The following is a 16,813-nucleotide window of genomic DNA, read 5'->3' on the forward strand; positions in this document are numbered from 1 at the left end:
AGCCAAAATACTTCGAAAACAATCATATCAGTGGACATCTGTCCTTAGCAAGCATCAAATTCGTAAGCCTAAAATCGATTTCTACACATGTTCCACAACCTTTACCCACCTAAATTTCAAAATCTAACAAGAAGTTTGCATTTTCAGGGTGGATTGTGGGCCTGCAGTTTGTTACATCATGAGGGCGCATGTATATCATGAAGACATTGTTGCCAGCCTAGATCGCTTTGAATGGTGTCAAATAAGAGACTCATTAGTACACCTTTTTCTGAACCACAGAAAGACAGTGCAATGTAAAAACCTATAGGTGGGGGGTGTCCACCTATCACTGTTACCCAAATCTGTTATCCACATTTAGGACAATTTAGTTTCAATAGATTTTTCATATTGGAGCAGACTAGCTTAATTGTAAATCAAGTCTATATCACTGCTTGTACAGATATTTTCCAGTCAATATATGTATATGCATTTTCAGGCCTATTTTGCGTTGGTCATGCACATTGAGATTGTATTTTCTTTTTATTTTTTTGGATACGCATGACATGATGTCAATGTTCACACCACAGAATGATCGTACACTTTCTTCTATTTTAAACCATACTACATGGATGTGAATATTGCTTAAAGTGTTCATGTAACACAATATGACAGGTGTGAGTATGATGTTTCTTAACACAAGTCAATATTCACATCTAACAATTTGATGATGTGAATATTCACATCATAACTTTTGATTATGCGAATGGCAACAATGATGTCATGAATATTCACATCTTATGAGTTGATGATGCGAATGGTTACATTGATGTAAACATTGCTGTTAACAGTAACAACAATGTGAACATTCCCACCACAGACATGTTTGAAAGTTGAACAATGTGAACATTCACATAATGTGATTATATTACATAAGTGTGAATGTTAACAGCATGCATTCATCCAAAACACAACCAACATAAATGTCAGATTGATACCTTAAAAAAGTAAAAACAAAACACAAATCAAACACTAATGCATTATTATGTTTGCCAACGCAACGTAATCTTATTGCAACCCAATATTTCCCAACACAACACAATCTTATTTAAAAAATGAATATAAGAATCCAATGTAAAATACAATGTTGAAATGAAAAAAGGTACATCTTATATCGGCTCCGTGTATGATTTTCGATTATGGCTCCCCAACTTATCACATCTCCCGCACCTTATTTGCTTCTGTTTCTCACCCCTTGATGGGATCCTATTCTTCTTCGGCCTTCCGGGTGGTCTTTTCACGGTTGGCGGGTATATAGTGAAGTCCGTGGGATCAAAAGGCGGCTTCTCCACCGATGGTATAGGGAATATGGCTCCCGAATAGGCTACACGATATGTCTCTACATGAAAGTAATGTTCTACACAATCATTGAGATTGTAGCGGCTCTTCTGAATGGCAATAACAGCATGGTCACACGGGAATCCGTTGATTTGCCATTTGAAGCAAGAACATGTACGCCTCGCAACATCAACTGTAACAGATGGTATCGAATGAACTTCAAACACATCCTCGTTGGCTTTGCTAACTTGCCAAGACTTGCTGTCATTGAACGAATCCATAAGCCTTGTTTCGAATGTCGGACAAATAATCTCATTCCATTTGTTTGCTTGGTCACGCCGTACAAACATTTGCCGTATCAACTGAGTACGAATTTTGTCCACCATTTGAGTGATAGGAAGATTACGTGCTTCTTTAATCCAGTTATTAAATGACTCCGCCGCATTGGATGTCATCTCCCCATAACGCATGCCCCTGCACAATATATCACAAACATTGTACAATACGGAATTTAACAGGCCTGACCATTCACGTTGACAGATGTGAACGTTCACAGTACTGCCATTAGTATACACTGATGTGAACATTCACATCAGGGTATAATAATGTGAATGTTCACATCTGCTACTAGGTTTATATAATGTGAATGTTCACATTATATGCTTATTACGTTGTCAACTTAAATGATAGACAGATGTGAATGTTAACAACAACAACAAAATATGACACGTGTCAACATTCAAATCTGTAATACATTGCATGACTATTTGACAAATTAACAGATGTGAACATGACATCAGTCATCATTAGCAGATGTGAACATTCACATCATTTACATTGAAGATGAACCACAATTCGAAGATTGTCACCATTCTAAACTGAAAATTCATATCACTACCATTCTAAACTTCAAAAATGGAACACCTTAGGAAACTATTATTACCTGAAGTATGAATTTGCCCAGTGCTCAGGTGCTAAGTCCTTGAAAAAATTATGAGCTCGTTGTTTACCCTCCTCTTTTAATTTTGCAAGCTTTTCATGGAACCCTACCACAGTTGGCTCGTAGGCACAGTCACCCAAACTATTTACTAGGTGATCCCTGAATCCATTATCAATTCCTTTCATCCGGTCTCTTAAATTGCTCTTTAAGTGTTGTAAGCAATAACCGTGATGTGCCGATGGGAACACCTTTGGCATAGCTTCTAACAGACCAAGATTACGATCCGAAATAAAAGTAATATGGCGCTTCCCATCAACAACCTTCCCCAAGTTCAAGCAAGAACCACGACCAATTAGCCGTGGTCTCCGGATCAACAATTGCAAATGCAACAGGAAACAGACCTACAACACAACACCAATACACAACTGTTCACAATATTCCAAAGTGAATAGAAAAACAGTATAAACGAAATAGGTCATGTGAATGTTCATATGTACATTGCCCTCTTTACTATTGCTGTTTTCGGATTCAGGTTCATAAACATCAACGATGTGAACATTCACATTAACGACCATTAATAATTCATTGTTGATTGTTGAGTCACTAACAATGTTACACATTCACTGTACTGTTCATTAATAGATCAACTAACATTAGTATACACTGATGTGAACATTCACATCAGAATGTAATAATGTGAATGTTCACATTTCTGTCATTAGCATACAAAGATGTGAACATTCACATCAGTGCATACTAATGTCAATGTTCACATTACTTATAATTTAGCAATCACTCTTTCGTCCATACTACGCTGCTCAGAGTGAATATTGACATGAATAGACAGGTAAAAAAAAATTCTAACCATTGTTCTCATCTTTCGCCGTTGCCGCAAGTAACTGACCTTTGTACTTTCCTTTGAGGAATGTTCCATCCAGGAATAATAAAGGCCGACAAGCATTGAACCCAGAAAATACACGCAGCGAATGACACAAAGAAGCGACAAAACTGTTGACTACTCGCATCATAGTCAATATTGACATAACTCCCCGGATTGTACCGCATCACGGCATCCGAATACCACCACAACTGGTCAAACGGTAACGAGTGATCTCCATGAATACCAGCCTTTGCTTTCTCCACACCCAACCATACGACATGGTAACTCACATCTAGCCCATAATCCCTCTTCAAAATAGTCACCACTTCACACGGCCGAGTCAACGGCTTGTCCCTCACAATTTCAGATATGGTACTCGACACCAAATCCGAACTAACTCGCGGATTCTTCGATGTTCGGACATCCGTACCACAAGTATGCACATCACTAAACCTTTTGATGTAGAAAAAATCATTTTCTCGTTGTGCTCTACAATGTATAGCCCATAAGCACCCCCTCTCCTCCCGCATCGCACACACAGCAGTAACTCTTGTTGTCTCGTTCTTCACGTATGTGAACTTAAACCCATATTGGATGGCATACTTACATAAAACCTCACGAAATTCTTGTGCACCTCCAACAAACCGTTGTCCTACATGCGTAATACCATTTGCCCAAGGGGCTGACAACAACACCTTCTCCTTATGGTGGCAAAATCTCCGTAGTGCATCAATTTCATCCTCAACCCCCATACGCAGCAATCCTAAACTACTTGACTGACCAATATCACCCTTCAACTCAACCACAACTTTTACATGTTGTACCTCCATTGATTTAGCAAGCAGTACCATGTTCTGAAATTCTTCCTCATTGTCCAAATGACACTTATTAATCCCAGGTAGTTTACAGAACAATGAAATAGAACCAGCAGACAACTCATCCTATTTCTCACACAAACACTCCACCAAACGAGAATAACACATTGCGCGGGCAACATTTATTACAGTTGTACTACAACCATATGTACACACCAATAGCATAAAGGTATCCATCTCCTGTAAAAACACAAAAAGACAACAATGAACAGTAATGAAAATCGACATGAAAATTCACATTGTGCAAAAAATAGATGACTACATGTACAGTTCAAGTGCTAAATCCATAATTCACAATATGAAGATGTGAACATTCACATTACTATTAACAAGATGTCAACATTAAGAAAACATCAAAGTACAATGAGAACATCAACAATCTTCACATAATATAATGATGTGAACATTCACATCAGTGTATGATGATGTAAACTTTCACATTGATATTAACAAGATGTTAACATTAAGCAAGCATCAAAGTAAAATGAGAACATTAACAATCTTCACATAATATTAACAATCTTCACAGAGCCTCATTAAGCAAACATCAATTTAAAATGAGAACATCCACATTCTTCACATATTCCACATTCACAAAATGTGAAGATTCACATTGATATATATACTGATAATCAAATCATCCACACAGAGCCTCATTACGCATGCATCAAAGTCAAATGAGAACTACACAATCTTCACATAATACGAATGAACTCCCCTCCATATAACCACGTAAAATGCATATAATTGAAAAAACAGAGCATTCAATCCATATAAATCCAAAGACAGAGCATCTGATCCATTATACGAATGAAACCATAAACTGAACATGTATTCATAACCAAATTGATACTAACCTTGATCATGCAATCCTACAATCGTACAGAAAGTTGAAAAAAACTGATTTGAACTAGTTATAATCCGGCAAATGTAACAACCGAACACCCTCCTTTTCGTCGTCTTCACTCGCAAACCACAGAATCAGACTACAACAGCAAGGATGAAACCCTGGCACAACTAATCCTTGTAACGAGCATGCAAAACATATACGTATCTCTCGGAATTGGATTGATGATGAAAAGCGTAAAATAGAAACTGCCAAACTGCATAAGCGAAGAAACAGGCACCTATTACGTATTAACACTGTACATATATATATATATATATACAGGGCAAAATAGTCCAAGAAATTATATTAAATTAGAAAAATGGACCTTATGGAATATCCAGAAAAGTTTATGGGACTAATTAGGTTATAATATTCTTTAGTGGACCTAATGGGTTATAACAACTCTAGAATGGATTTATCAATAAAAATTCTAATTTTTAATATTAGAATATATCAAAAAAAAACATTCAAAGTATTTATGACATTTGATATAGTTAATCACAAAACAATAATCATATTTTGTTTTATACAAAAAAAAAAAAAAAAAAAAAAAAATCATCTTCAAAGTCACTGTGTTCCAAAGGCGCTAAAGGGACTGTTTGTTATGGATTTTAAGGATGATTTCACCTTATTTTGATTTAGAAATTTGTATTAAACTGTTTGGTACAACTTCTGTTTATAATTTATTAGACAAAACAAACTAAATAAGCTAAAAAAAAATTGATTATTTAAAAGCTGGGATAAAGATAATTTTAACTTTTACTTTCTAATTATCAATTTTTAACTTAAAAAAAAAAATCATCAAAAGTGGAGATGATGTTGTGCGGGTTGCGCAGTAGCGGCTGTTGTGCGACAAAAATGGGCCGATTTTGGGGACCATTTTGATATTTGAACTGTTTACATTTTAAAATACATCAAGCAAAATATGCTTTAAAAAAATGAAATTAATCGGATATCGTTTACCATGCGCAGCAGCGGCTGCTGTGCGGCAAAATGGGCCTATTTCGAGGCCCATTTTGATATATGAACTGTTTACATTTTAGAATACATCAAGTAAAATATACTTGCAAAAAATCAAGTTAATCAGATATCGTTTACCCGTTCAGCCAGTCACATTTGTATCTATAAAAGTAAATAATAATTACGATTTAAAATATTAAAATAAATACAAATATGAGTGGATGAATAGGTAAACGATATCCCATTAACTTAATTTTTTATAGACATCTTCTACTTAATGTATTCTAAAATATGAACGGTTCGAATTATCAAAATAAACGTCGAAATATACTCATTTTGCAGCACAGTGCAGCTCGCGCAAAAGCATCTCCACTTCCGGCCAAAGTCTTCCTCAAAGTCTACTTCTATTTTGTACAATAATAATAATCATATTTGCATGATCCCCACTGAACTCATCTCAGACCAAACCCACAAAAACAAATCCCCCCATTCTCAAGAATCCCCCCCACTTGTTTGATTTTCTGTTTCCCACTTGTTTGATTTTCTGTTTTAGAGTGTTTAACTCTGTTTTTTTTTTTTTTTTTGTTTGTTGATAAAACACACATCATATTGAATTTGAAACCCCCAAAATCATCGAAAAATCTCCATCACAATGTTGTCAAACATCCAAATTCCGTCGACAAAAGCAGTGATATCGGCGGTTGCCTCCGCCGCCGCGACGGCGATGGTGGTCCGGTCCGTCGCGAAAGACTTCATTCCTTACGAGTTCCAACATTTTATCGCCGTCAAGCTCCGCCACTTCCTCAGCACTTTCTCGAACCAGATCACTCTCGTCATCGACGAATTCGATGGCCTCAACCGCAATCACATCTTCCACGCCGCCAAGATCTACCTCGGCACCATCATCACCCCCTCCACCAAACGCTTCCGAGTCACCAAACTCGAAAAGGAAACCAAAATTAACCTCTCCATGGAACGAAACGAAGGTCTCACCGATACTTTCAATGGATTCAAGCTCAATTGGCAATTCATCTCCAAACAAATCCCAGCCAAGTACGCTCCCGATCCCCACAACCATCACAGCTCGAGACGCCGAACAGAGCTCCAATTCTTCGAACTGAGATTCCACAAGAAGCACATATCCAAGGTCATCGACGAGTACTTGCCCTACGTTTTGGAGAAATCGAAGATCGCCAAGGATCAGAAGAAGACTCTGAAGCTCTTCACTCTGAGCCGCGACGGTGGAGGTAGAACACCGTGGCAGTCGGTGAATCTGGATCATCCAGCGAATTTCGATACGTTGGCGATGGATTTGGATGAGAAAAGGACGTTAATGGAGGATCTGAAGAGGTTCGTGAAGAGGAAAGAGTTTTACAGGAGGGTTGGGAAGGCGTGGAAGAGAGGCTACTTGTTGTTTGGTCCGCCTGGGACGGGGAAGTCGAGCTTGATCGCGGCCATGGCCAATTACTTGAATTTTGATGTGTATGACTTGGAATTGACTGCTCTGGGGAGTAATTCGGAGCTCAGGAATTTGCTGATTACGACGGCTAACCAGTCGATACTAGTTGTGGAAGACATTGATTGCTCCATTGAGATGCAGGATAGAATGAAGGCTGCGGCTATGGCTGCCGCGGCCAGAGGCAGGGATCCTTATGGGTATAATCAAGGTTCTAGTGTAAGTAAATTTCTGCTAACACACACATATACTCCCTTTGCCCATTCCCTTCTTTTATTTTTGGTTGTTCTAAATTGCACGCTGTCTACAAAAAGTCAAAATTTTAATGTTGGATTTATTTGGGAGATTGAGAAGAAAAAAAAAAAAAAAAAAAAAATTAATTTTGTGTTTGTTTAGAGAATTTAAAAAATAAAAGAAAAAAATAAAAATAAAATATATTTATATTTTATTTAATTTCACACACCATTTATATTTTTCTTTTTAAATCCCTTCTCAAATTTTGCAAACAAATAATGCGTAAATTTAATTTAATTTTTTAAAATTGTCCCTCATTAATAATGAGAATAGAAAGTTATTTTTGTAATTAATGCTTTCAAATTTGACCCATATTAATTATTTGTCTCCTTAAAAGTTCAAATTTTTCAAAAGGTCCTATCAAAATAGGACAAATTATATATACACCCCTCCAGGTTTGACAAAATTACAGATACCTCCCTGAGGTTTGAGAAATTACGAATTCCCCCCTGAATGCTATATTTGCATAAGAAATTAGGGGGTAATTTGTTATGAAATATAAACCTCAGGGGGTAAATTGTTATGAAAATACAAACCTCAGGGGGCGGGATGTAATTTCCGAAACCTCAGGGGGATATCTGTAATTTAACCAAACCTGGAGGGGTGTATATGTAATTTGCCCATCAAAATAAGACTGAGGGAATATATATATTTGCACAAACCAACACTGCATATCTTTGCGTACTTTGTTGATCAGTTTGGTGAACATGATTGGATTGTAAACGAGTCCAATTGGGTCGATTATGTGTACACAAAAATTTTAAAAATAGATAAATATATATATATATATATATATATTTGGTAAGTTGTGAAGGTAGTGATAAACGAATGTGGTGGTTGGCTGTGAGGCAAGTTATAGTTCGCTACTAAAGTGTCATCGGAACTCACAAGGGGTGGTCACGGGGTTGCCAGAAGGTGGCCAGAGGTCACATGTTGTGATTGTCCAATCACAAGAGTTTGTTGGAACGTGGCTGGAGCTAGTCCGAGGGCTGTTGGGGGTGTTGGATGGTGGGCAAGAATGAGAGTGAGTTTATTTTGAAAATAAGTAAAAATATATTTTTTTATTTTTAAAATTTTAAAAATTAATTTCGTAGGTTTGAAAACTGAAAATAGTATATTTTCAATTCTAAAAAATAAAATAAAACAAAAACATTACTAAACAAGACCTTTGCAAATTATTTAAATTTGATTTGAATTTGACTTTTACTTTTGGATCCAATCTTAAGTGAGCCCATTACAAGTTAGGTTTGAGTTATTTGCTTTATTGTAGTACATATAATCAAGTGAAGTGCAATTATAAATTAAAATCTAACAAGTTTTAAAATAAATTTTAATTTATTTACATAATAAATCAATTTCAAACGAATTTTTAACAAGTGAAATAGAACTACACTATCATGATTGATTTTACAACCTTACCATGACAGTTCACATTTTTTACAGTGTGCTTGCTATTTGTTCAGCAACTGGGATGTTGCCAAAAATGTGTCTACATTGACAAAGTATCTTTGAATGGTTGATGATTATTTAGGAGTTTTAATTATCTAATAAACGTGTTTGATTTGCACAATGCAATGAGATTGTTAGTCCAATGGTGGGATTAATAACACCACCCCCTCCATGGTGTTTCTAATCCCATGGTTCTCTAATTAGCCAAAAAACTCAATTCAATTGTAAAAATAATCTTCTTCTTATCACAATCAAACATAAGTATCCTCTATGTTATATATTATTGATCCTAACCTTAATCCCATAGTATTACCAATGTTTAAAACTAGAAAATTTCTAATTCGCTTGTAAAACATGAGCTAAAAGATGTGTACATAGTTCTAGTTCTTTCTTCCTAAGAAAGGTCCATCCATCCATCAAGAACAAGTTACTAATCCATTTTATGTTTTTTCTAAATTGTAGGTTACCTTATCAGGACTGCTGAACTTCATTGATGGACTGTGGTCAAGTTGTGGGGACGAGCGAATCATAGTGTTCACAACAAATCACAAAGACAAGCTCGACCCTGCTTTAGTGCGCCCAGGTCGCATGGACGTGCACATCCACATGTCCTATTGCACCCCTTGTGGCTTAAAAATGCTTGCCTCCAATTACCTTGGAATTACAGAGCACCCACTCTTCTTGGAGGCCGAAGCATTGATAGAGATGAAGAAGGTGACTCCGGCTGAAATAGGTGAGCAGTTGATGAAGAGCGATGAGAGGCCTCATTAGGTTCTTGGGGGAGAAGAAGGAGAAGGAGAACGAAGAAATTAAAGCTCCTAAAGTTGAACAAAAAGTTTCTGGGTCGGAAGTTATGCCAGAGGTGTCTAAGATTTTGTCCTGACTAATTTATGATGTAAGCATGTCTCCATAAAGTGGCTCACATGCCACATTGTTTTTATATATATATATATATATATAATCAATAATATTTGGGTAACTAACGTGAGATATATCTACAATCCAATATGGTGGTTTCATGGAAGTTACAACTTCTCCGATGGAAGTTGTAATTTCCGAATTAAACAAACAAATATATAAAATATGTTCAAACTAATTTTTGAGAGCTCTAATCTCTCAAACTAATTTTTCTCATTTTTTTTTATTTAAAAAATAGGATTTTTTTTTTAATTAGTTAGCCTGTCAAGAAATAAATTTTAAAATTCAAAATTATGAAAACCATCCCATAATTTTTGGGTTTTAAAAGGAGAGAATCATGCACATATAGAATACGAAAACCTAAAATTATGCCTTTTTGTCTTTTTATTTTTGGCTTTTCACAACCTAGCTGTACCTATAAATTTCCCTAACCTTGCCTTTATATTTGCATAGATAAAAAATTACAATAGAGTTATGTAATGATCACTGTAGATGCTGAGCATGGCGGCAACAAAGATGATGATGAGCTAGGCAAGAGTACGGTTGGTGAACTCACATTCCTTACTAAAGCTTAATGCTTTGCCCGATCTCAACTTTTTTATTGATTGCTTCTGAATTGAGGAATAGAAGACACATGCATATATACAAATCTAAAGTTGTACATGTATGTATACAAATCTAATGAACCTCCAACCATTCTCTTTTGTTTTAGTTTTAGATCATTAGATGCGTGTCAAATTCAATAATTTGGGTATCATGAATTGATTTTAGGAGAACATTCAATTGAGAGTAAATTTTATAAACATTAATAATTAAAGTTTTAATTTTTTTACAAATCTATAATTATTTTGTGAAAGCTCTACATAATTATGATTTTCCCCTAATTTTTTTGCCAATACCTAATTGAAGAGAAAAACTAGAATGCTTCAAATGGCTGATAGTTTTGAAAAATTGAGTATTACTTTTAAAAAAAAAAAAAAATAGCATATAGTTTGGGTGATAAATTAATAGAGCATTATAAATTAGGCCAACTGTTCAGTCTCATATATGTTTGCACAGCTCTATGGACATTTATATGTTTGTGTTTGCTTCTGTTAACCCCTGTATTTTGTTTAATTTGTTCAGAGGCCTTTGGTAATCCCAGAATTACTGGCCGGTTACGATGCTAAACCTATAGGGGCGGGTTTGGGTCGTGATAGTATGCCCCTCTTGTGATGATTTTATGGACTCTAAAAGGACCTTCCCAATTTGGTGACCACTTGCCAAGCTTAGGATCTTTTGTCTCTATTGGCAAGATAGTTTTTCATACCAGATCACCTTCACCTAAAGTTTTTAACTTAACTTTATTGTTATAAATTCTCTCAATTTTCTTATTCTGAGCCATCATACAATTAAAAACATCAATTCTCTTACTTTCTACATACTGCAACTCCACAAACATAGCCTCATTATACTCATCGATAGGAATATCATGATGCCTAGTGTAACAATCTCGACCCGTGATTAATGTTAATTCATATTTAATTATGCCTAATAAGAAATTAAAGTGAAATTTTGCATCATACATCGTCTTATTTGTGTTTATATCTATTTAATGTAGAAAGATCTGTTCATGTTTCCGTTTCGGTTTGCGAATTGAAGGCCTTATTGGCATCTGATTCAGAAATTGGCTTGATTTATATGTTAATTAAAATTTTTAGATTTTTATAGTAGGTTTAATTAAAATTCGATTCGGAACGAAATAATTAGAATAATTAATGCTCAATTAAGTCCAAATTAATGAATTTATTAATCAAGCCTATATAAGGCCACCTCATTACCTCCTACACACTTTTACACTTCCATTTTCTCTTGCTTGACCATCAAAAATGTGTGAGAGTGGGAGAGAATGAAATTGAGCTCAATTGTAGAGTGATTGTTAGAATTTGGAGGAGATTGAAGTGAATTCAAAGGAATTAAACTCCAACTTAAAGAATTTGCGCCTTAGGTAAGACTTTAACTCACATTTTGTAACCTTAGACTCGATTACATCTGAAATCAACAAGAAATGAAATTGTTAGGCATTATTCAAAGAGAATTGAAATTAGATGATAGAATTGAACATGACTCATGCATGCATGTGCATATTATGAGGTTTTGAAGTTGTTTTTACAAGAATTCCCACATGCATGTTCATATCTTGGTTTTGTTAAAAGAATTCAACTTGTTTTTGAGCTTAATGACTCACTTGATCATGCTTTGGGGAGTTAAATTCATGACATTACATAAAAGTTATGTTATTTAAGTTTCAAGCTTTGTTTAGTACAATTGGCTTAGCTTTTGGGGTTACTTTTGCAAAATAGTTTGTAATTCATCATGTACTATGAGTTTCTTAATGCTTTACTAAGTTTTGGCCCAAAAGAATGTGTTTTGAAGGTTTGGAAATTGAATTTTGAGCTTGGAAGCAAATCTGAAAATTCTAGAATTCTGTTCCTACGCTCGAGCGACCGCTCTGTGCCTTGCACCTCCGCTCGAGCGACGAAAGGTTGGCTCGAGCGTGAAATGCAAGCTTCTAGAAATCTGAGTGTTTTGCAGACCGCTTGAGCGACAAGAGTTGAGCTCGAGCGAGGACTTGAGTCTTACGCTCGAGCGAAGACTTGAGTCTCATGCTCGAGCGAGCGTCGAACGAGCATCGAGCGGAAAAACTAAGCAATCAGTACTTTTGCAGACCGCTCGAGCGAAGGAATGTGCGCTCGAGCAAATATTTCTATATATCTGCTCGAGCGAAGAAAGCTACACTCGAGCGAGACCCCTGTTTTCAGCTATTTTTGTTAAGTGTTTTCAAGTACATTTTAGCATCCTCATTGCATCCTAAGCACTCCTAGGCCATGATTAAGACTCAATAAGAGATAAAGACTTAGAAACACACTAAGAATGAGATGAAAGAAGTTAAGTATCAACCGAGTGTGTGTTTCATTATATGTATCTGTTATGTTTGGTATAGGTCACGTGCTGTGAGCGTTTGATTTATTTGTTTATTGTCAAGGCTATCTGTGAGTAATAACTCTGTAAAGTTATGTTGACTTTAATTATTTTATGATAATATGAAATGATCAATTTTGTGAAATGCTATGTTTTGTGTGAATGAATGAATGTCCAAATTTTCTTTGAAAAATAATTGTGGTATCATTAGCACAGGCCCTCGCCCTCGGGACATAATACTGTGGCTTATGATCATGAGGCCCTTGCCTGGGGGAGATAATACCGTGGTACAGGCCCTCGCTCAGGGGAAACAATACCGTGGCCCATGTATGAAATATGTTACCCGGTACCGGAGGTTCCTTTTTGGAACTTGACATGCTTGACCAAAGAGACATGTTTATGCTAATGGATGTACCACACATGATTTGAATATAAGTAAGACTACGACTCTATTTCTGCTATAAACCTGATTATGAATCTGATTTGCTTTGAGATTTGAAATCTGTTCTGGGCATCATTCATTAAAATCTTTACTCTGTTATTATTCACTGGGGTTTCGCTCACTATTTGTATTATGTATGTAGGTGACCAGGCGTAACCAGACCCAAAGTTGAGGATCTGGTGTCTCTGTTTTGTCAGCCAGCCGTTGTGCCTCCGAGGAGGTTCCCTTTTGTGCGCAAGTCAAGTCTAAACGGCATTAGTCACGACTTAGTGTTAATATGTAATACGATCAAGTCTTTTGATTTATGTGTTTATTGGGGTATTTCCCTTTTGGGCTATAACTGTACTAAATGTGATGAAGATTATTGCATTATAATATTGCGTATATGCATATATATTATATAATGTTTTAAATTTATGTCCCATCTATGTCTGCACGGCTCTATGGACTATGTATTGTTGGTATATTTACTTCCGCAGCCTCTAATTATATGTTATTCCGTTAAGAGGCTTTTGATAATCTAAGGATTACTGGCCGGTTACGACGCTAAACCTATAGGGACGGGTTTGGGTCGTGGCAGAGTGGTATCAGAGCACATGTTAAACCGGACACATGAGTCCATAAGAGCTATAGGATGTGCTAGAAAGAACTAGGGATATTTCATCAGTATGTGTAAGTGTGTGATAATTGTTATACATGTGAAAACTGAATTTGAATCTGAATAAATAAAAATTAAAGGAAATGAACAAGATTACTCCTATGTTTATTGTTACCTTGCCTCTCTTTAGCGAAATGGAGAATGCAAAGGGAAATGATATAAGTGAATCTTCCGAGGCCCGAATGAACAGAATGGAGCAGATGCTTGCGGCTTTGACTCGAGCCTTGACGCAACAATTAAGACAACAACCTTTACCTTCTCCGCCTCCACCAATACTAGCTGAACCAGATAATAGTGATATCATCAATTTGACTCAGAAATTTATGAAAATGAAACCACCGACCTTCTTAGGTGGCATTGAACCATTGAAGGCAGAAACCTGGTTACTAGAAATGGAAAATTTATTTGAAGTATTCCTTTACTTTGCAATTCTAAATGTACTCCTGGCCACCTACACTCTAAAGGATCCGAAACAACAACGGTGATATGACATGAGCTCAATTTAACGAGATATTCTGCAACAAATACTTTCCCCAATGCTTCAGAGACCGAAAAGTTTTCGAATTCCAAGAACTTAAGCAAGGAAAGATGTCTGTAGCCGAGTACGAAGTTAAATTCACTGAGTTGGCCAGATTTTCTCCTCATATGGTCGATATAGATTACAAAAAGGCTCAGAAATTCGAAGGGGGATTAGATCTGGAAGTGTATGACCGAGTAGGTGTACTGAAATTGCTTACATATGTCGACGTCCTTGATAGAGCATTGATGGCAGAGGCCATCCTGGCGGTAAAGAAGCAAGCTATAACTCCAATGACTGAATAGAAAGGTAAAAGGACAGGATTTAATTTCAAAAAGGGCCGATCACTTTTGAAGAAGAAAAACACAAGATCCTTCAGTAGCTCCGACCAAAGTAATGGATCTATACCAAACTATCCAGATTGTGGTAGAAAACATAGAAGAGTATGCTACCGTGCATCTGGTGCTTGTTACTAGTGTGACAAAGTTGGCCATATGATAAAAAATTGTCCACTGGGGTCCAGAAATGCCAATCACTCTGCAGCAAGTACAGTTGGGTCTGTTTCAGCAGCCAGATCAAATACCAGAACTAATGCCTGGGGCAACAACGAGAATGAAACGTTAAGGCAAGAGAGAGTATTCGCCTTAGTGCCTGGGGATGTACAGAACACTGAATTAGTAGTGTCAGGTATGATTTCTATCTATGATCAGAATGTCTATGTGCTGATTGATTCTGGTTCCACACATTCATTTGTATCGCATGTTTTTCTCAAAAATTAACTAGACCGCTAGAACCTATGAACTGTTTGCTATCTGTATTTACACCGTCTGGGGGTTCTATGATATGTGCTTATGTTTATCCTGCATGTGACCTTATGATTGGCGAGATGACATTGTATGTTGATTTACTACCCTTGAACATTGATTATTTTGATTGTATTCTAGGTATGGAATGATTGACTAAGTATTGTGCCACTATTGATTGTGTGAATAAATCTGTCGTATTTCGTCCACCTGGCTTACTTGAGTTTGTGTTTACTGGAAATGGGGTAATCTCTCCCCCATACCTGATTTCTGTTATGAAGCTGTTGAATTGCTTAGAAAGAGATGTATGAGTTATATGTGTTGTGTTTTTACTGAGATTCATGATAATTCTAACGTAGAAACTATTCCTTTTACTTGTGAATTTCTTGATGTGTTTCCGAATGACTTGCCTAGAAACTTAGTTGATAAGGAAATTGAGTTCATTATTGAAGTAACACCAGGAACACAACCTATTTCTAAGACCCTTTACCGAATATCAACCTTAGAACAAAAAGAATTGAAAGCCCAACTTCCAGAACTGTTAGAAAATAAATTCATCTGCTCGAGCACTTTACCTTGGGGTGCTCCAGTTTTGTTTGTTAAGAAGAAAGTTGGGTCCTTAAGATTATGTATCAATTACCGAGAGTTGAATAGAGTAACTATCAAAAATAAATACTCATTGCCTCGAATAGATGATTTATTTGACCAACTTCAGGGAGCCCAGGTGTTTTCTAAATTTGACCTCCAATCAGGCTATCATCAGTTAAAAGTTAAAGCAGAGGACATAGAGAAAACATCATTCAGAACTAGATATGGGCACTATGAATTTTTGGTAATGCCATTTGGGGTAACTAATGCACCTGCAACGTTCATGGATTTAATGAATAGGGTGTTCAAACAATTTTTGGATGAATTCATTGTTGTCTTTATTGATGATATTTTGATTTACTCCAAAAGCAAGGAAGAACATGAGAACCATCTATGAACTGCTTTACAGATTTTGAGAGAAAAGAAATTGTATGCAAAATTATCCAAATGTGAATTTTGGCTTGACAGTGTGGCATTTTTGGGACATGTAATAAAAAAAGACGGTATCTTTGTTGACCCTCAAAAGATTGAAGCTATTGTGGACTGGCTAAGACCAACTAATGTGTCAGAAGTTAAAAGTTTTCTGGGACTTGCAGGTTACTACAGAAGATTTGTAAAAAACTTCTCAAAACTGGCTATGCCACTGACGCAGTTGACATAGAAGAGTCTACCATTTGATTGGAATGATAACCGAGAATCGACTTTTCAAGAATTGAAAACCAGATTTGTGACTGTACCAATTTTAACTTTGCCTAATGGTACTGATGGGTTCCAAATTTACAGTGATGCTTTCTATAAAGGCGTGGGGTGTGTCTTAATGCAAAATGGAAAGGTAATTGCTTATGCTTCTCGACAACTCTGACAGCATG

At 36.3% G+C, this 16,813-nt stretch overlaps 2 protein-coding genes across 4 annotated transcripts; one reads left to right on the forward strand and one right to left on the reverse strand.

The window, feature by feature from the left end:
* Nucleotides 1–1,132: 1,132 nt before the first annotated feature.
* Nucleotides 1,133–2,829, reverse strand: LOC114257506 (uncharacterized). The gene is made up of 3 exons (XM_082908243.1): nucleotides 2,752–2,829; nucleotides 2,258–2,655; nucleotides 1,133–1,788 (listed from the first exon to the last, which is right to left on the reverse strand). Exons 1-3 carry the CDS (start codon nucleotides 2,827–2,829, stop codon nucleotides 1,146–1,148), a joined length of 1,119 nt encoding a protein of 372 aa, XP_082764369.1. The 3' UTR covers nucleotides 1,133–1,145.
* Nucleotides 2,830–6,018: 3,189 nt separating this feature from the next.
* Nucleotides 6,019–13,800, forward strand: LOC114283782 (protein HYPER-SENSITIVITY-RELATED 4-like). Of its 3 annotated transcripts, XR_014356712.1 has the most exons (4): nucleotides 6,019–7,533; nucleotides 9,520–9,952; nucleotides 10,429–10,517; nucleotides 13,521–13,800. XR_014356712.1 is itself a non-coding variant. In XM_082909147.1 (2 exons), the coding sequence occupies exons 1-2, from the start codon at nucleotides 6,511–6,513 to the stop codon at nucleotides 9,826–9,828; spliced, it is 1,332 nt and encodes a 443-aa protein (XP_082765273.1). In that variant the 5' UTR covers nucleotides 6,019–6,510; the 3' UTR covers nucleotides 9,829–10,036. The 3 variants fall into 3 exon arrangements, 1 of the variants encoding a protein (XP_082765273.1); XR_014356711.1 differs by lacking the exon at nucleotides 10,429–10,517; XM_082909147.1 differs by lacking the exons at nucleotides 10,429–10,517; nucleotides 13,521–13,800 and having other exon boundaries at nucleotides 9,520–10,036.
* The last annotated feature ends 3,013 nt before the right edge of the window (nucleotides 13,801–16,813 follow it).

Source organism: Camellia sinensis, chromosome 15 (assembly GCF_055761805.1).
Source record: "Camellia sinensis isolate YWXY chromosome 15, ASM5576180v1, whole genome shotgun sequence".
NCBI lineage: Eukaryota > Viridiplantae > Streptophyta > Magnoliopsida > Ericales > Theaceae > Camellia > Camellia sinensis.

Bases quoted from the DNA above. Each gene is read 5' to 3' on its own strand.
- LOC114283782 (XM_082909147.1), top strand. From the start codon at position 6,511: ATGTTGTCAAACATCCAAATTCCGTCGACAAAAGCAGTGATATCGGCG. The intron at 7,534-9,519 runs GTAAGTAAATTT...TCTAAATTGTAG, and splicing joins GGTATAATCAAGGTTCTAGT to GTTACCTTATCAGGACTGCT.
- LOC114257506 (XM_082908243.1), bottom strand. From the start codon at position 2,829: ATGGTCGTTAATGTGAATGTTCACATCGTTGATGTTTATGAACCTGAA. The intron at 2,656-2,751 runs GTACATATGAAC...GTTGTGTTGTAG, and splicing joins GCAATAGTAAAGAGGGCAAT to GTCTGTTTCCTGTTGCATTT. The intron at 1,789-2,257 runs GTAATAATAGTT...TATATTGTGCAG, and splicing joins TGGGCAAATTCATACTTCAG to GGGCATGCGTTATGGGGAGA.